Source organism: Vespula vulgaris, chromosome 24 (assembly GCF_905475345.1).
Source record: "Vespula vulgaris chromosome 24, iyVesVulg1.1, whole genome shotgun sequence".
Lineage (NCBI taxonomy): Eukaryota > Metazoa > Arthropoda > Insecta > Hymenoptera > Vespidae > Vespula > Vespula vulgaris.
In genome coordinates, this window is record NC_066609.1 from 2,504,498 (window position 1) to 2,524,436 (window position 19,939).

The 19,939-nt window shown below is 30.4% G+C and overlaps 5 protein-coding genes and 1 long non-coding RNA gene across 14 annotated transcripts; 1 reads left to right on the forward strand and 5 right to left on the reverse strand.

The window, feature by feature from the left end:
* Positions 1-4: 4 nt before the first annotated feature.
* On the reverse strand, positions 5-5,265 carry LOC127072212 (protein phtf). Of its 7 annotated transcripts, none has more exons than XM_051012470.1 (16): positions 4,951-5,263; positions 4,705-4,844; positions 4,391-4,602; positions 4,127-4,313; positions 3,926-4,062; positions 3,750-3,846; positions 3,436-3,663; positions 3,066-3,148; positions 2,813-2,982; positions 2,559-2,695; positions 2,157-2,466; positions 1,849-2,077; positions 1,660-1,755; positions 1,417-1,560; positions 1,262-1,375; positions 5-1,154 (listed from the first exon to the last, which is right to left on the reverse strand). In XM_051012470.1, the coding sequence occupies exons 1-16, from the start codon at positions 4,974-4,976 to the stop codon at positions 1,005-1,007; spliced, it is 2,460 nt and encodes an 819-aa protein (XP_050868427.1). In that variant the 5' UTR covers positions 4,977-5,263; the 3' UTR covers positions 5-1,004. The 7 variants fall into 7 exon arrangements, with proteins under 7 accessions (XP_050868427.1, XP_050868429.1, XP_050868428.1 ...); XM_051012472.1 differs by having other exon boundaries at positions 1,262-1,357; positions 3,084-3,148; positions 4,951-5,260; XM_051012471.1 differs by having other exon boundaries at positions 1,262-1,357; positions 4,951-5,260.
* A 427-nt stretch (positions 5,266-5,692) lies between these two features.
* On the reverse strand, positions 5,693-9,511 carry LOC127072209 (chromatin-remodeling complex ATPase chain Iswi-like). Its single transcript, XM_051012460.1, has one exon. It carries the CDS (start codon positions 9,399-9,401, stop codon positions 6,372-6,374), a length of 3,030 nt encoding a protein of 1,009 aa, XP_050868417.1. The 5' UTR covers positions 9,402-9,511; the 3' UTR covers positions 5,693-6,371.
* A 943-nt stretch (positions 9,512-10,454) lies between these two features.
* LOC127072219 (proteasome subunit alpha type-4-like) lies at positions 10,455-11,944 on the reverse strand. The gene is made up of 3 exons (XM_051012481.1): positions 11,795-11,944; positions 10,855-11,482; positions 10,455-10,784 (listed from the first exon to the last, which is right to left on the reverse strand). The coding sequence occupies exons 1-3, from the start codon at positions 11,795-11,797 to the stop codon at positions 10,642-10,644; spliced, it is 774 nt and encodes a 257-aa protein (XP_050868438.1). The 5' UTR covers positions 11,798-11,944; the 3' UTR covers positions 10,455-10,641.
* Positions 11,945-12,034: 90 nt separating this feature from the next.
* On the reverse strand, positions 12,035-14,493 carry LOC127072216 (titin homolog). 3 transcript variants are annotated; one of them, XM_051012479.1, is made up of 9 exons: positions 14,312-14,493; positions 13,990-14,058; positions 13,731-13,895; positions 13,523-13,663; positions 13,283-13,462; positions 13,115-13,199; positions 12,544-13,014; positions 12,345-12,471; positions 12,035-12,270 (listed from the first exon to the last, which is right to left on the reverse strand). In XM_051012479.1, coding segments are annotated over exons 3-9 (1,170 nt in total). In that variant the 5' UTR covers positions 13,990-14,058; positions 14,312-14,493; the 3' UTR covers positions 12,035-12,269. The 3 variants fall into 3 exon arrangements, with proteins under 3 accessions (XP_050868436.1, XP_050868434.1, XP_050868435.1); XM_051012477.1 differs by having other exon boundaries at positions 12,544-13,023; XM_051012478.1 differs by lacking the exon at positions 13,990-14,058 and having other exon boundaries at positions 12,544-13,023.
* Positions 14,494-15,016: 523 nt separating this feature from the next.
* LOC127072263 (uncharacterized) lies at positions 15,017-17,302 on the forward strand. Its single transcript, XR_007785337.1, has 3 exons — positions 15,017-15,141; positions 15,623-15,796; positions 17,176-17,302. It is a non-coding gene; the product is annotated as an uncharacterized LOC127072263 (long non-coding RNA).
* On the reverse strand, positions 15,771-19,534 carry LOC127072261 (facilitated trehalose transporter Tret1-2 homolog). The gene is made up of 3 exons (XM_051012559.1): positions 19,102-19,534; positions 17,684-18,560; positions 15,771-17,555 (listed from the first exon to the last, which is right to left on the reverse strand). The coding sequence occupies exons 1-3, from the start codon at positions 19,262-19,264 to the stop codon at positions 17,090-17,092; spliced, it is 1,506 nt and encodes a 501-aa protein (XP_050868516.1). The 5' UTR covers positions 19,265-19,534; the 3' UTR covers positions 15,771-17,089.
* Between the last annotated feature and the right edge of the window lie 405 nt (positions 19,535-19,939).

Below are 19,939 nucleotides of genomic sequence, written 5' to 3' on the forward strand. Positions count from 1 at the left end.
TAAATATATTTTTTTATATGTTTATTTAACATATCTCGAAATACATTTATAATTATCTGAAAAATAACTTAAATATATAGTTAATATAATTTTGTATTGCACAGGTACTATTTTTTTTTTCACATACATTATACATTAGAATATTTACATACTGTTATCTCACTTGTACAATTGTTAAGAAGAAATATATATTTGTCAAAAAATTCAGCGATATGTTAAAGCAAGAAATGAACTTCTTTTGATACTGCTAAAATTTCTAACACGAAGTTTTTTCGATTAATATTTCTCATTTCTTTTAAAATTATAATATGGACGCAACCTTTAGTTTATATATATATTTTCTTTTTTATTAGAATATTGTCGAATTAATAATTCGTAATAACTTTGTGTATGTAATTATATACACTATACACTATTTTGCAAAAACCTATACAATAGTAGTTAAATACAAAATTGACTAATGATTAGAAAAATGCATTATGCATAAATAAATATACGTGCAACCCTTTAATTCTATAGAAATAATCAATCAAATCAATATATCAAATTGATATTTTGAATTATTTAGACAATGATTGTTTACATATAAATTTCTTTTAAGTAGATTATAATCTTTTAGTTCAAATAATAAAAAATAACGTCAAATTTTTTCTAATAACTATTTACAATTGCTTCCATTAATTGCTTCCATTCTAAAGTTAAAAATATTTATAACAGTACGTATTATTTCAAGCACATGTACACGTATGTACATGCTTTGAGCAATTATCACAAGAACATTGATTTAAAAATTATTAAAAAACACCGCGCAATAGAGGTGTTTATTTATTTAATTGTAATCGTAAAACTAATCGTATATAATTTTTCGAATGTACTAGTAATTTTTATAGATCTGATCAAAAATAAGAAATAATTAGAATATACAGATATGCTGATACGTCATGCAATTTTTTTCACCAGTCAGTCTGTAACATCGAGGTAGATACGCGAGATAAAACTTCATCTCACTTTATTTTTATCTTATGTAATTTAAGTTTGAAACCAAGTAATTCTGATAGGACTCCAGAAAGGGCTGATAATAGCACCACCTTTGTAATCGTATAAAGATATGGATTAGCAGATAGGCCAGATATTTTAAAGGGACTTTCGAGTTCCTGTAAGCAATTCAATGAATAAATTAATTTAATTCAATTTAATTTTTAAATGTTAATTTGATTATACAACTTTAATTGTAATAACAAGATTACAAAAAGTACGAAACCTTTATCAAATCGGCTGCTAATTTTAATACACTATTTGCTACCATTAGCTCCTCCTTTTTATGGGGTTTTTGTTCAATTTGGAGATACAGATTTATCTGAAAGAAATATTTCTTCTAAAAATTTAACTGCTAAGTTGTACAAGCAACCTACATACCTGTTCAGTTATTAAAACGGAAAGATTTCTATATTTTTTATTAACTTTGGTTCCTAATGTCATAAAACGCAAGATAAATATCCCTAATGAAAAACTCCAAAATAATGCTTCGACATTATACTGCGAATGTAAACTTTCCAGATCCTAGAGATGAAAGATATCTTATAATAGTAGGAAAATCTCGTCATCAATAAGTATATATACATCGTGTATGTGTTATACATATATATATATGTAGTTTACCTTAATTAATTCCAAACTAATGAAAGATAGTAATAATAATGTAACAATAAAAACTGAAGATACTATAACATCAACAGAACGTTGCGGCCCTCTTCTCTGTAAAGTTTCATGATAATAAATATACATACCTTCAATCCAAAAAATGCAAAGAACATTTATTAAAGAAACAGTATAATATCTTTGTGATACCTTCAAGTATGATCTAACACTTAGCCACGTCTTTATATTTCGCACTTTGTTTAGCCGAAAATGGGGTAAATCAGACTTTCTAGCACGTCTCGATGAAGTCAAATGAGAAAATAATTTAGCATACAAGAGTCTTTGTTTATAGGTCCGTTCAGCCACTGCCAATAAGAAGAATAAGAGACAAGATAATGCTAGTCTTTCAAAGGCAGAGATTAAAACAATAATACGTTTCCTGTAATCAAATTCTTTTTGTAGTTTTCTCTTCATTGCATAATATATTTATGATGAGAAGAAAAAAATGTGAAACTTACAGTATTGTATCTCCAAAAGCAATATCAATTAGTCTACATAAAATATCAGTATATGTTTCTAAATTAACTTGTTTGAGATCATCTGGTATTATGGAAACAGTTGTATTGCCACTGTTATCTATTCCAAGAGTGTCAGTTATTCGTCTAATTGACGGTACTAAAGACAATACAATACTTAATATCAATCCACCATAAAAATAATTCATACTTTCAGGCATTGACTCTACTCTTGCTATAATAGCAGAACTAATATCAAGTACCGACAATTCTGCTTTCTTGACATCGCGTCTTGTCCAAATAGTACACGAAACTGTATAAATATTATTATAACAATAATAAAACAGCATATAAACATTATTGCTATAGTAAATAATATTTGTATGCGAGAAAAAAGTAACTAACTGCGATCGGATGAAGCACAACTGGAACTTAATAAAATAGAAGGAGGTAATCCAAATTCCCAAGAGAAAGGATGTTCTATAAATTCGCTATAATTAAAATTGGCCTCGCTATGCAAATCTGATTCTTCCAGTTCTGAACTGTAAAAAAAAAAAGAAACATCTTGCATTATAACATTCTCTACTTATTTGTGTGTGTGTGTGTATAAAATCATCCTTTTTATTAATCATTTTTAATGTTTTATACTCGTTTTGTACCTATAACTGCATTCATCGCTATTCGTTGTCACACCCATCCACTCTGTCGCAGATGTTGTCGCTTCGGTTAAATGATTCGTTGCGGCATCCTCGCACTCACCTTCTTCCTCACTTTCACACTGTCGTCTTCCTTCTCTTATTTCTGATATAGTCGGCGATTCATCTCTTTCCTTAAAAATTTAATAAACATAATATGTCATAACTGTGACCAAGAAAAAAAAAAGATATATAAATTACTATTGATAATGCATACAATCAGAGTTTGGTTTACCATCTCAATGCATCCATCTCCTTCACTGTCGGAAAAGTTTCCTCCTTTCTTCAATGGGTCAGGTGCTGCGTGGAAAGTGGAAAACTATGATTTATCTAATATTCTGCTTTTCCCTTCCAACAAAGATTAAAGCATGTTAACGGTTTAGAAATATTATTAGTTTCCACTATAGTTATATTTGTTTCTTGCTTGCAATGTAACCGCAGTATCTACAGATGAATGGAGAGTGCGATAAATTTTCTACTTGTGTCAACACACACATATGCATTTAAAATATGAAATAAACTAAAATAAAAAATAAATACATCAGATAAGTTTCTATCTAAAAACAATAAACATTTGAACACCAAACCTGAATATTTGGGTTGAAGTAAAATTTGTTGGCTACTAGATGCTTCCAATTGAAACATATTTCCTTCTTTATTATCACATAATTTGATTTGATCTCTGTTTGTTTGTTGTAAGAATTTATTAACTGTCCTATCATTATCGCTAGATACATTCCCATTTAAACTTTCAAATCCATCGTCATCTTGATGTACAATATCTGGATTTTCTACATTTTCTGCTGGAGGAATGTCTAAAATTTGTTTAAGTAGAAAAAATATAAAATCATAAATATATTTTATAAATCTATTTTATTTGACACTATTTTGCATTCTATACCTGGTTGATTACAATTGATAGAATCTTCATTTATAGAAGGTATATTCATTGATATATTCAATTTTTCTTGATTACAAGTTGAATGAGGAAGAAATTCCTTTAATTTTAAGAATGTATTATTAGTTTCACTTAATTATCTTGAGTTATATTTCAAGATGTAAATAGAAATAATTTACCTGCGATTGACTAAGAGTCAAGGAATTTTCAATCATAACTTTTTTTGCAAACCGTACAGAAGTAAGTGCCTCTCTACTTATGGTACTTGCCTTTTCTGATGCAGTATCTTGCGAAGATTTAGAGTCATCGTGAACTTCTATAACAAAAACTCTAAACATCTGTGTATCAAACTATGTTTTCACATATATAAATAAACTTACTTAAATTTGATCTACTTCTTGACTTACTAATTCTGCATCTACCATGTCTTGATCGTCTAATAACTTTTTGCCTACTATAACCGTTAATCTCCATAGGCCCAGAATTCGTTGATACAATGTGAGAATGAACTAAGCATAATATTAACATCATAACACTTGGTATAAAGACCTCTGATGTTGAAACTATCTGTACAATAAAACAATCTGTTTAAATATGTAGTAACTATATAAAAAAAAAGTCACAAAGAAAATTTAGTTTCATACATCAGCCTCATTTTCTCTGTCTCCATAAGCAAAATATAGTAAGACATTGATCAATTGCAAGCTATACAATAACAGAAATAAAACAAACACTCGAATACTTGTTTGTTGGCTCCACCATGTCTTATATAGAGGTAGAAATAAAAGACGTTGCAACGCTAAACATGCCACAGTAGATAAACCATGTTTTGGTTTTGCTTTTGGAAATGATGAACCTAAAGATATTATATATATATTATATTTAACAATCTTACAAATAATTAATCAAAAATGTATTAATAAAATCATAATAGAAATGTTGCTTCCTTATAACTTACCTCGTACTAAGTCAACATCTATAAATTCTGTTTTCAATTTTGCTGTTTTCATTGGAACATTAGTAAATCCACCAAGAATTCTTTGCTCCACTGTTTTCTCCCACTGTTGCTTATCATATGTACCAATTTTTTTTTGATACCTGAAATAATAAAATACATCTGTTAGAAACACAATGGTGAAATCAATAAAAATGTATCGTGTCTATTGTAATATTAATATAGGAGAAAAAACTATAGATATCTTACCAGTGCACGAGATCGTTAAAACTCATTTTTATTCACATAAATTAAATTTTATTCTAAAATAAGATAATTATCAGCTGTTATATCTAACCAAAATATTCACGCATCTGATTGAATGATGTAAGATTTCAAATGTTTCTTCTGTTGTCAAAATTAAAGAAACTCTAGCTCTCATAATATGCACTTAGTAGGAGAACAGTATATTTAATAATAAATCCAATTTCTTTTATTTATCTATTTTAATAATAATCGTATTAATAACAACAAAGTCAATCATATTTCGCGACAACTTTTTGCTATGTCGAAGTCACTTATGCCAGACGGAGGGAAATTTAGCGCATGTGTGTAATGATTTTACTGATTGGCCCAGTTAACAAGCGGTAGATTTAACAGCTGTATTTACTTACAACTATTTTCATTTCAGTATCTAACATTTGTGAAATTATTTATATTGACATTAGCGTTGTTTTATAATTTTAATTTTTGCCCGCTTAACATAAAGTAATGACAAATAATTTTTTAAATCTTCGCATATGTATATGTTAACAGCACCATCTGGTGGTTACATTATATACTAGATTTATAACGGACAATACATCACTGAAATAAGTGTATAAAAATATATATATGTATATGATATATAATGTAACGATTGAAACATATGCAAATGCTAATATTATTAATAATTATAAAATATATTAATTATATTTATGGATAAAGAAAGAAATTATATAAACGCAACATTGTGATTATATTCGATGGCTTGAATTTTATTTGTAAAATTTATTACAATCTCCTCTAAATCAATCATAATAAATAAAATGATGCTTTCAATATCATATTATAATTTTAAATATACGAAAATAAAATCATGAGGGAAAACACTGTATCGATCGTACAATACACAGCAATTAACGAAAGAAACATTCTGTGTAATTCTAAAATCATTTTTTATGCAATTGAATCACTTTGTGAATAGCATATAAATGCTCCAGGATTTGACCTAGAGAACAACAGAAAAAAAACGAAGAAAAAATAAAAAAGAATAAGAAAGATAATTCTTGGTCCCAAATCCATAGACACATAGAAGCGACCCTCACTCACACCCACTGACCAACAAATTTATATCAATACAACTCATTCCTGATAACAGTTTGAATATGAAAAATCTCTAAGACAGATTTTTACATGGAACTCTTATAAGACTAAATTCTTTCTTATTCATATAAATAGGATGAATCAAGAGAACGATTTCAGAAAATTTTTATAAGAATTTACTGTCTATGAATTTGAGTCATGGTATTCAGCGAAAATCTGTTCGGAGTAACGGATAAAAAGATATAAAAAATTATGGAAATAGACAGTCTGCATTTTGTATGGACAAAGATTGAAAAAAACGATATCGTACAAGACTCGAATTCGCCTTATTTCTTCTTCTTTCGAGGTTTATCTTGTGGTGCAGGCAAATTTTCTTGTTTTCGTTTAGAAGCAGGCTTAGTACCTACATTACCACCCTTCTTTCTTCTTTCTTGTCTTTCTCTCTCTTCCAATTCCTGATTTTCACGTTCGATCAATGTTATCAAGGTATTGCATCGTCGTTGCAATTCCAAGGCAGTACGAGATTTTACGAACCAATCAAAACGAAATTGAGGTGCCGATCTCACAGTTGCTCTTAATTCCTCGTAAACGTTTTCCTTGTCGAAACCTAATTTGTGTAACATACAAACGAGAAATCTATCCTCCTCTTCCGTATAATTTTTACCTTTGTTAGTACCATAAGCTATCCTCAATTGATGAAACGGTGCACGATATCTGGCCATCTTCGCATCCAATGCTTTCTTTATACCAGCACGCCTTTGTATTTTGGCCTCACCTCTTTCTATTTGTGCCATCACTCTGTCAATGTCTTGTAACTCGTGACAACGTTCCCAAAAAACTGCAGAGTATTCCATAACTTCTTCTGGTGTTTTTCCTTCGACTTCTTTAGCAATATTTTCAATGTCATCGCGACCATATTTTTCATTTGCCTTTATAAACTGATTAAAGTCCCTCTTAGTCCAATTCGTGAAGCCTTGAGTCAGTAATTTTTCTTTTTCCGCGACTTCTTCATCTGATAAAGGTTGAGCCTCATCTATCTTTCGCTGTTCTTCCTTTTGTATCCTAGCTGCATCAGACCCTAATTCGGGATTCTTTGGAACCTTATAACCAACCGTTTGCCTGAAATAATATATTTCCTGATCAAGTAGCTCGAACAATCGAGGAGGAAAAAATTGAAAATCTTGTACGATTGGTTGTTTCGGAGGTCTGGGAGCTTTTGGTGCTTTTGGTTCGGATACTCTCAAAGCTTCTCTGAAATAAGCGTCGACAGCATAATTGGCTTTACGTTCACGCTTAGGAGGCTCTATCCAGTTGCCAATTCCTAATATTTTTTGTTTCTCACGATAATCTTCGCCTTCGAATTGATAAACTGAATCGGTTGGTGCATCGACGGTGAAATTACGTAAGGAAGATTCTCCCAAGCTTTCCAATTTCTGCTTCATTTCTTCCGTCTTTGCTTCGCCCTTTTGTAATATCGTATCTATATCCTCATCGGTAATAGCGCTGTCCTTAGAAGCGAACACTTCATTAGCCCCGTGTCTAATCATATTTAACATTTCGTCCTTGTTCAATGCAGTCTGTTTTGCATCAACCAATCGACCTTGTTGTATGACCAACTTGTCCAACCGTAATTTGACCTCAGCACGTTCAACAATTTTTTCTTCTACAGTGTTCTCCGTAATAAATCTAAAAACACGTACTTGCTTCTGTTGTCCTATACGATGAGCTCGATCCATAGCCTGCAAATCCATTTGCGGATTCCAGTCAGAATCATAAATAATAACTACATCGGCAGTTGCTAAATTTATACCCAATCCGCCGGCTCTCGTCGACAACATAAATATAAACTTTTCGCTATTAGGAGCATTATATTCGTTAATTTGTCTCTGCCGATCCTCATGTGCTGTGTTACCATCCAAACGACAGTACTGAAAACCTCTCCAGTGACAATAATCTTCTAAAATATCCAGCATTCTGGTCATTTGACTAAATATTAGTACCCTTGATTCCTGCTCTTGTAATTTAGGCAATAGTTTATCAAGTATCACCATTTTACCACAATTATAAACAAGATGTTCATCTGTAGTATACGGTGGTCCAGGTTCAGCACCATCGAATAGATAAGGATGATTGCAACACTTACGTAATTGCATCAAAATATTTTGTAATCTCATCTTTTCAATTTTTCCGGCACCATTTACTATGTCAATATCCTTCATCAATACTTTGGTATACCATTCTCTTTGCATTTTACTAAGACCAATGTAGACTTTAATCTCCTTTTTGGGCTTTAGACCTTTCTCTACTTCTGACTTTAAGCGTCTTAAAAGAAATGGCCTTAAAACTGCGTGCAATCTTTCCACTAAAGAATTATCTCCTAAGAAACTATTTGTATTAAACCATGAATCAAAATCATCAGAACTGTTAAATACATCTGGTAATAAAAAGTTAAGTAAAGACCATAGTTCGTGCAGATTATTCTGTAGAGGTGTACCAGTTAATAAAAGTCTATTCGCTGTTTTAAATTCCCTTAATATTTCTGATAATTTAGATTTCTCATTTTTTATTCTGTGAGCCTCATCTATTACCATATAACGCCAATTAAATTTCTTAAATACCGATTTTTCTTTGATTACCATTTCATAAGATGTAACGCAAACATCCCATTCACCAGGCATCATTACATCTCTAATAAAAGTATTTCTTGTTTCTGCATCACCAATCAAACAAACCGCTCTTAAAGAAGGACACCACTTTTTAAATTCGTTCATCCAATTGGCTAGCGTAGACTTTGGAACGATAACAATGTGAGGGCCAGGAATGTTTCTGAAGTGTTTCATATATCCCAGTAACGATATAGTTTGTAAAGTCTTACCAAGACCCATCTCGTCAGCCAGAATACCATTGATACCATTTTCATAAAGCGATATCATCCAATTTAAACCACGAATCTGATAATCTCTCAACTCACCAGATTTTATATAATGAGGTGAGGATTCAAAGCGAGTTGTAGGTGCTACACTGGCATTGCTCTCCGCCAAGAGTTCTTCATCTTCTTCTTGCTCAGTCTTGCGATGTCTATGATCACCAGAATCAGATTTATTTAGATTCTCTGGTTGTTTTCTAGGTCTACCAGCCTTGACTTTTAACGGACTTCCAGCTTTATCTTTTTGATTATTGGTCATAAAATGAGAAAATATTTCAGTTTGCTTGAGCAAATAATCAAACCTCTTACTTCGGTCTGATTCAAGTTTTGTCTCGAAATCACCACCTCTAGACGATGTGGTCTCCGCCGAGGAGCCATTTGAATTATCTCCGGTATCACCAGTATCCGCATTTTCATCGGCCTTAGACATGTCTGCTTCTTTTTCCGTTTTTCCTCGATTAAGGTGAAAAGAAAGAAGAAACGAGTGCGCTAAACATTCACTCTCTAAGACGCGCTCCGCCGCGCACAATAAATCGATTAATCTCGATTATCGAGTTGCGATATATCGGTATTAACAAGTATGTTTTAGATATGTCTAGCAGATGTCGTTATTTCAAAATTGATATTATCGGTATTAACGAATGCATACTTATCGATAATGTCGGAACTTATCTTCAGATCTTTCATCTCAATCTACGCCCTCTGTAGTCAATAATGGTATACCTTTCGGACTCGTGTGAAGATAGTAACGTTATATTCACCGCACGTACACATATGTACAAATACACTTTAACGATAAACATGTGAAGTTAGTCGAAGTGTAACTTATATAGACGAGTAGAAGCAATGTTCTCAGCTGGGAGTGTGGCGGCTCCTGTAATCCGGCTACTCGGAGGCTGGTTATGGTGGAGGGTCTGAGGTCGGGGGTTACTGCTGGTGCGGGATCCACGTTGACTGGGCGTCCGCGCTAAGCTCGCCATCAATATGGGCACCTTGGAGGAATCCGGGGTGACCAGGTTGGCTAAGGAGAGGCGAACCGGGCCAGAGGGGAAACCCAGCAGCCAAAAGTCTCCGTGGCGGGCAGTAGTGGGATCGCGCCCGGGAGTGGGACCGCATTGGCAGCCTGGTCGATATGACTCGACACATAACTTTTTTTTTCTTTTTTCTTTCATTTTTTTAAATAATATTAATAATTCTAAGCTTAAATGCGAAGAAATATTTTTTTTATATTATTATTATCTATTTATTTTACTCGTATAAAAGTAAGATATTTTGTACTCGCAGATAGGAAAATCTAACGTGTTGTTCTTTCTTTTTTTTTTATATTGAATTTTAATAATGCTTATAATTTATCAGAAACTGAAATTCATAATAAATAATACGGTGATTATTATTTTTTATTAAAAAAAATTTTCGTCTCTCTTTAAATAACCAATTAAAATTAAATATGACTTGATACAATATTAATAGAGTAATCTCCAAGTTTTTCATTCATAGTTTATTTATTGATGACGACATTAAATTCAAATAGATGAACGTACAAAGAATGTGAAACTTATAAATTTATTAAGAAAAAGCTTTACAAACATACAGTATGGGATTCTGCATGATAAAAAAGAATAATGCCTCTTTAGAATGTACAAGCCTAATCCCATATACAACCGATTTCTCTATAACTTTTGTTTCTCCTTTTTGGCTTGTTCAGCTAATGCTTCTAATCGATCGTGTTCTTCTATCAGAGCATCAACTTCATTAGCTGGAAGAATTCTAATTCTTGTTTTACCATTTTCACGTGTCAATGTTGCCATTTCCACTATAAATATATTTCAAATTAGTGTAAGAATATAATGGATCGAAATGTATAATAAAATATTATTTTATACCTTTATCTGCCGATAGCTTGTTCATATCTAATGTCTTCGAAAGTACTTTAATAGCTAATGACATTGCATCTTTTAGAGTAGTTTCTCCTTCTTTATATTCTTGTTTTAAAGATGATACAGCTGCTGCAGAATTATTTCCAATACAAGTTGCTTTCCAACCACCATAATTTCCACTTGGATCTGATTGATATAATTGGTAGCCATAATGACGGTCCCAACCCATATATAAAATTGATACTCCAAATGGTCTTTTTCCACCATACTGAGTATAAGCTTGTTTAACATCACACAACCATGATACCAATTGTTCGCATGGAATCGGCTCACCATATTGCAAAAGATACCTTTGTGCTATTAAACGCAGCTCATTTGTAAGAACATTAGCATCGGCTGTTATGCCTGCCACAGAACAGACTACATCATCGTTTAATTTATATATTTTCTCAGAAAAGAATACTTCATCTAAGAGTTTATTTGTGTTTCTTCTCTCTGCGGCTAGTAGAATACCATCGTTTGCCAATATTCCTAAACATGTACCAGCATGACTAATTGCTTCCATAGCATATTCTACTTGATACAAACGACCTTCAGGTGAGAAAATCGTGGTACGTGTATCGTACCTGCGAGCCTAAACATTAGTAGAAACAAATATAATATCTTTTTATGATATAGTGTAACTATAAGATATTGCATATAATAAGTTTGGGAAAAGAAATCAAAACCTTTAGATACTCTTATAAAATAAAAATAGAAATGTAATAATTAATAATATACAATCAAATTTAAATATTTTATAGTTGAAAAAGTATCGAATATAAGTTTGATGACAATGCATTTTGAAACATAACCTCTATAATTACAAGTAAAAAGAATGAAAGAAACTTTGTTTTTGTGAATTACTGAAAATTTAGATAATGTCTTATGTAAATTAATAATTTACCATTTTATAGATAGTTTTGTTCAAACGTTATAAATAACACAACACGTTTATTTTTAAAATCTCTCTTTTTATGATGTACCAAGATATACTTGTCACCTAATGCGCTTCGAGTTAGATAGTTGGTAATGAATTGCACATAATTCTCACGACCTCTTGAGGAAGATTTTCAAATTAAAATGGAGGATAATATAGAGTCGAAAACATTTTATCAAAGTAATTTATTCAATATATGATATGATTCATATATGATTGTACATGATTAAAAACAGTTCTTAATGAAGAAACAAACCAAATGAATAAAATACAAATATCATTGAATTTTATAGCATAATGATATAAAAAAAGTAACATCGATTATTTAAAACTTACACACAAAATAAAATCTTACGTTATTTATGTAAAAAATGAAAAAATATTCTTGCTGTGTATAAAATTAACTTCATCACAGTTTTGGGGACTCAGGTTATTTTTTGATTCTGTTGAAATATATAATTATGTATGAATCTAGTATTAAAAATAAGATTTTTAGTTGAATATTTATTGAACATACCATACATCGATATCAGTCAATTCATCTTCAATATTGCTCATGTCCATATTAAAATCTTCTTCTGAGTACCCAACAAAAATACCTTTGCAATCATTTATTTCTGCACGTTTTTCTTCTGATTTCACATCTGAAATCGTATTAATATGTATTATAATGTAAATTCTGTTATTATTCCAAAAAATTTAATATAATATATTACCACTTTGTGAATTCATAAATTGTGATTCAAAGTTTTTTTTAGAAATTCCAAGTTTTCTGTGTATTTCACATACGTTAGAAACTCCACGACCAATACTGAAATTTTTCTTAATATCTTTATCATTTCTTGATTTGTCAAGAGTAAACTCGTTAGTTGTTTTTGTAGGCGTTTTAGTTATTCCAGTATTTCTTATTTTTGTATCATTCGATGTTGACGGTTCAACAATTGGAGCAACCTCTGATGGTGACAATTTAGGAATTGAAGCATCCTTAGATTTTGATGACTTTTTTGTAGGCGTTTTAGTTTTTCCAGTATTTTTCATTTTTATATCATACGATGTTGACGGTTCAACAATTGGAGCATCCTTTGATGGTTTAGGAATTGAAGCATCCTTAGATTTTGACGGTTTAACAATTGTTGTATCTTTAGTATGTGTAGTTATACTTTCCTCCTTCGAAGATAAATTTGTTTCTGCAAAAACTATGAGTTCTTCATCTATTCTAGTTTTGACATATTTTATTTTATTTGAGTTATTTTTTACATGTTCTAATAATAGAATCGTGTAACTTACTCTTTTTAATAGTTTTATCCTTTTTCCTACTACATTCAGTATCAGTACTTTCTATTTCTAGCGATTGTAATGATCTCTCAATTTTCTATTATATTAAAAAAAAAATGCTGTTTGTAAAAAAAAAACGAATCTGAAAATTATAAATCATAAATTATAAATCTCACTTACATCAATTGACTTTGAAATTTGTGGCCTTAAAGACGAAGTGCTTGTGATATTAACAGCAGACTGGCGTTCTTGTTCTTTTAGTTTTAATTGTTTCCTCTTTAATTTTGAACAAGACGCTAGTGGAAAATTCATATTTTTTTCATCAAGATTTTGTAGATATGATTGTGGAGGTTCTGGATCCTGTTATATAAATTTTAATTAATATATGTCTTATTTAATTTTACCAAATATTATTCATACCTCATCCCAATTTTCTGAAGAGGGAGGAAGTTCTAATTCATTAATTTTTGCAACTGGAATAATATCTGCTGATATCGAAGAAGCATTTTCAAAGTAGTTCCTTTGAACAGATCCTACGTTTTCGCATATTGATAAGTGATGCTATGATGTTGCAAATAAATAATATTAAATATTATATTTGTGTATAAAAATAGATAAAGTGGATTACCTCATATTGTAACGGACTGATTCGATGTATTTTATTAAATGGACATGTCAATAATTTTATAGTAGGGTGATTGAGCTCACATTTCATTAAATGCCTAGACATTCTAGATTTAAGAATACGATGACTAGGATCATAAGGACAAGTAATGTAATCGTCTGCAGCCATCTATATAATAAGTTAAAAATAAAATACAGAGATTAGTAAAACTTTAAAAAATATTGATTTACAAGTAATTGACTTCTGAAGATAAAAAAAATACCTTTGTCTTAGTTTTTGTAAAATTATAGAGTAGTTTAATTAGATGTTATAATACATCAGTCAAATTAATCTAAAATAATAAAATATTTTAAAAAGAATTAATAGAACTTTACATAAGAATTATATAAGCAATTATTACAAAGTTCATCAACCATAATTAAAAAGAATATTCTAGAATCTGATATTTTTTATAAATACTATTTAAATAACAAAAACTTGGATTTTTATTAAAAACAAAAAAATAATAATTTAACGAAAATGTATACAGTATTTATACGTTTTATTTAAGTATTTATATAAATGTTTGTGTCATATTTACTTACTTATATTACACAGAATAAAAATTCTGACATAGAATTATGAATCCATAAAGTGATGTGAACACTTTAATTAATGGTTAATCAACCATATGTATCAGACGAAGTGCAGAAACTGACGTTGAAATGAAATAACAGAAGATATAAATACAAAGTCAAAATCAAATACCATTGTTAAATTATTTCGATTTTCGAGTATCTATTTATATATATATATATATATATATATATATATATATACACATATAGGTATTATGTGTACATCATTTAAATAAAGTTAATGTCAAGAAGTATAAACTAATGATCAATTTATTAATAAAATAAATTAAAGAATCTTTTAATATTTATTCGATAAAAAATAAAAATATATTTCTTTAAAAATATCAATAATCGTTTGCTATAATTGACATGACGATATTCGAGTTTTATTTTGATTATCGCAATATATCGAAAATGATGCTGAAGCACGTTACCTATGACATTGGATATGTAAATATACACATGAAGAAGACAAGTAATGATTGTTGCAAAATCAATACAAAGAAGATAATAATATTATGGTTATGAAAGTTACATGTCATTTAATCAACTGTAAATTGATAATAGAGTAATCTATGAGAAATTTATTTAATGTTATAAATAAAAAAGAAAAATAATCATTAATGACACATTATTCGATTTTCATATTTATTCAAATGTTTATAATTGATACCATGATTCTCTAATTTTTTTATTCAAAAGCAAATAACAAATGAAAACCAACGAAGAAATAATAATAATAATTGAGCCGTTATATGAAACGAACGAATAGAAAAATATTTGGAAACTACAAACGGGTAAGTTGTCCTTTGATTGTGTTCGAAATTCGATTGTGTCCTTTAATAATATTAGACATTTCTTAGAAATTTTCAAATTTGAAACAATTACATCAGTTTTTTCTTTTAATATCGCCATTTTATTAATATAATACATAGTTTTTTTTCTCAACTGATCTTATTACCATACGAGCTAGTGATTTATGAAAATGTTCTAATTTATTAAAGATATTAAAAGACATATTCTATTTTCGTTTAAAATATTTTTAAATTACATAAAAGAAAATTTGTTTTTTTTTTTTTCAAGAAAAAATATAAATTTTTTTTATGTTTCTCTTATTATATAGAAAAATAATTTTTTATATATGTAATTCAAATACATATCTCAAAATAAAAAATATATATAACTTAGACACCACTTTTATAATCATCAGCGAATATAAACACGTGAAATATGTATATCATATTCCAACGCATGATATCACTCATTTAATATTTGCAGATACGACAATGCAAGATTATATAGCCAGCCAATAATCTACTCTGCTATATCGATAGAGCACCGATTAATATGTGCGATTGCAAACAGTTCAATGACACCCTTTCAACAAAGAGACTTTATATGTTTTGGCACGGGCGATCAATGAATCGATGTCACACAGTTAGCATCAAGAAAGTATGTACATTACCTATATGTATGTATATATATATATATATACACACACGCACGCACACGCGTACACACGCATACACATATATATGTATGCTGACGAAGCATGTAATTCATTCGACTGCGTGTGCTTGAAGGTCGATTGAGAAATAGCCAGCATTGTTCAAAAAAATGTTTGTATAAAAGCTTGATTTATTATACCGCAATAACGCAACGTGTTATTTCAAGGTCATTTATATTGCTTCTTCTCTTTCGACCCGTTTAAAAGATTATTTTTATTATTATTATTACTTCTCTTTTCATTTTTCTCTGACAATACAATTATCGATTGTTCGTTAATAAAATTAATTTTATTATAAATAGACAAGATATTTATCTTTATAAACGATATTTCCGATTTCAATGTACATACTAAATTTATTTGTTCTTTTATTTATCTATTTATTTATTTAAACTGTCTAGTTTTTCTTATAGTCTTGTATGTAATTAAATCGGTTATAATATATACATATACATATATTACGATATTATATCTTTACGTAATCTTATAATATTATAAATAATATTGCTGTATCTCCTATACAAATTAATCATAATCTCTGTGACTCTTACATATAATTGCCTATGTACAATAAAGTTATTTTTGTCCAGAGATTACGTACAATGACGTGTAGCATATATACGCTGTTTCTTATATTTTTTTTATAATATCAATTAATAAGAAAAAGAGAGAGAGAGAGAGAGAGAGAGGAAGAGAGAGAGAGAGAGAGAAAGAGAGAGAGAGAGAGAAACTAGATTAGTATTTCTATAAAAATAATGAAGATGTGTGTGCGCGCGCGCGAGCGTATGTGTATACAATAGATGGGAAAATTTATTTATTATATTAAAAATCGAATGAAATATAGAAAGTGCAATACTAAAGTAATTCAAAGTAAAACAATTGCAAAAAAAAGAACTTAGTCAAGAAAATGGTTTGTACAGAAAAAAAAAAAAGAAATATCTCTTTTAAGCGCTTTACTAAGAATAAATTAATATCGTTATAAGCAAATTTTTTTTTTTAATTATTTTTTTTTCAAACGAACATAAAACGTTTAATCAGTGACAAATTGTATATCACGTTTTTCTTCGTTTGTCGAGCGTAAAGCGCTAGTACATATAATAATCAAGATAAAATTCCATGAAAGAGAGAGAGAAAGAGAGAGAGAGAGGGAGGGACAGAGATAGGGAGAGATAGATAGAGAGAGAGAGAGAGAGAGAAAGAGAGAGAGAGAGAGAGAGAGAGAGAGAGAGTGAGACTCCTCAGACAGACTGTACGTCTTTGATCAGCTTACGCTTTCGTTCCAGTTTCTTTTGAATATCCTGAAGAGTCTTCCCTTTCGTTTCAGGGACAAAAAAGAAGGCGAAGGCCGCGGACAATGCAGTGAAACAAGCGAAGGTCCAAAACGTCGTAGCTTCTCCCAGGACGTTTTCCATCTTTGGAAAGAGCTTCGTCACGGCAAATACCAGACTCCAATGTACCATAATAGAGATGCTACTGGCTACTCCCTTAGTCTCGGGTGGAAAAAGTTCACTTATCATCGCGAATGGTACAGATCCATAGCCGATCGAGAATACGACATTGAATAAGGAAAGACACGTCAACGGTAGCCAGCCAAGAAAAAGAACGTCCTTACCGTCGGCTTTTATTTTAAAATAATATCCAAGGACACCGAGACATAACGTCATTGCTACACCAGAAATTACCAACAAAGGTTTCCTTCCGAATCTAATGAAGAAAGAAAGAAAAAAAGATATTTTATGAATCATTCAAATAATAACTAACATTTAGAACAGATCGTGTATAGTCATATTGTATTTTAAATGCTATATATATCGTAAAGATAAGTTTCTCACCTGTCAATGATCAGAACGACACAAATCGTCATTATGACCTCGATTAGGCCAATAACGATGGTCGCAACGAATGGTTCGATCGTACTACCAGCATTTTGAAATATTCTAACTGTGTAAAATAGTACAGCATCGATCCCAGACATCTGTTGAAACCACATCAGACCAAGACAGGTACCGAAAGCTTTTCGTCCAGCTTTTGTACCGATAAGATCCATGATACCTCCTCTTTTAGCTTCTAGTCTGTCTGCCTCGTCTTGCAACGTAGATATTTCTTCTTTAACGTCATAATTAACTCCACGTAATATCTTGAGGACTTTGACAGCCTGTGATTTTTTTTCACGATGCACCAACCACATCGGTGATTCCGGAAGGAACACAATTATCACGAGGAATATGGTCAATACAAAACAACAAGATACGTTGAAGCTCGTGTAAGAAAGATAGGCACCCATCACATAAGAGAAAACTATGCCGAATGAAAACAAAAGTGGAAAAAAGGTACCAAGCATTCCTCTGATCGATGCTTGAGCTATTTCACCGATGTAAACTGGTACCAAAACACAAGCAGCTCCAGAACCAATACCACCAACGAAACGAGCCACATATACACCAATAATATTTCTTGAGAAGATTAATGTGATCCATGATATCAAAAAGGGTATTGCTGTTAAAGCCATTGCTAACTTTCTACCAAAAAAATCAGCTATTTTTCCGGCCGGTACCGCTCCTAGTATCGCTCCCAAAGCTAATAACGATGTTATCCAAGAAGTTTCTTCTTCCGTTAGTGAAAGAATAAAGGATTTTTTCGAGTTGAGAAATGGTAAAATTGGTGATGTCCATCCTAATGTCATACCACTTTGCATACCAATCAGACTGGCTGAAAATAATGAATGCTATTTAAAAAATATTCATATTTTTATATTTAATCGTTAATATGTATGTGAGAATGATTAGAAAAATAGGACAATTATATATACATTAGGAAAAGAACTATTGTCCGATTAGAATTGAGAGATACAATGAATATGCAATAATATTTTGATAAGTAATATATCTATGCTAGACTATCTAATGGAATAGTTTTAGGCTCGAAAAATTTCGATAACAAAGATAAGTTTTTAATAGACGATCTTGTAGGAACCGAGGAAAATTAATCATATTACATGATATTTTATCTCTAATAGAGCTCACTATAGTTCGCAAAGAAGTGTGAAGGTATCTTTATTGGCTGCATAAATCCAGAATAAACCGGGTGAAGATTTATCGACTACCACATACATTAATGTTTCTTTTTCTTTTTTTTTTTTTCAAACAATTATAAAGAAATATTTTATCAATAAGTAATTATTTTTTTTTATGAAAGTTATTAATTCCGGAAGTAAAAGTAAAGCTAATTTTATTATTGATGAAAAACTTACCGCTCAAGGTGATGATATATTGAAAGAGTTTTTTCCCCTCTGGAGAAGTTTGTACTATTTCTTCATTATTCTGATCCTTTACAGGATTTTCGTTGTTATGTCCTAAAAACGGTTCCGTTTTCGAGCACCAACCGTTAATGTCCTCCTTCTTATTCGGATCCATGATCAATTTGTCGAACAATAGGAACGTTTTGTCATCGGAGGAACTCTAGCGTCTACTTCGGCCCGTTTATTTGAGATAGCCGTCTTTTAAGAGTCAGAACAAACTGTCAGAAACTTACGAGCTGCATGTTCTTTGCCCTCACCAATGGTAGTACCTTATCTCAAAGATTTACACATTACGTTTATTTGTATCGTCGCACGCAGTCAATTCAATTCAGACTCGAGAGAGATACTCTCTTCTCTTCTTACGCTTTTATCTCAAATATTTTTTTTTCTATAGAGAGGGTTCGAGGTATTAATTAAATAAGATCTAAGACAATGTGATGTTTGTGTTATAAAACATTGAATATATTATAAATAAATTTAAAATTTTCGTAGTATAAAAAAAGGTTTATATAAATATATAAATCAAGTATTTCTATATAAACTTACAGAATTATTTTCTACTTATCAAATCTCTAAATATACGTCTCTGATTATTTGAAAACTTGAAACAAGTCTAATATACTATAGAAACGTAGATTGTGCTAACAATATTAATCATTCTATCGTATCATCTTATCTAACGATATTTGTACTGTTGTTCATTTCAAGTAGATATTTATGTGTTTATTTCTTTTCTTCCCATTTTTTTTAGAATTTAGACCAAAGTTATCGTAGAAACATTCTTATCTAA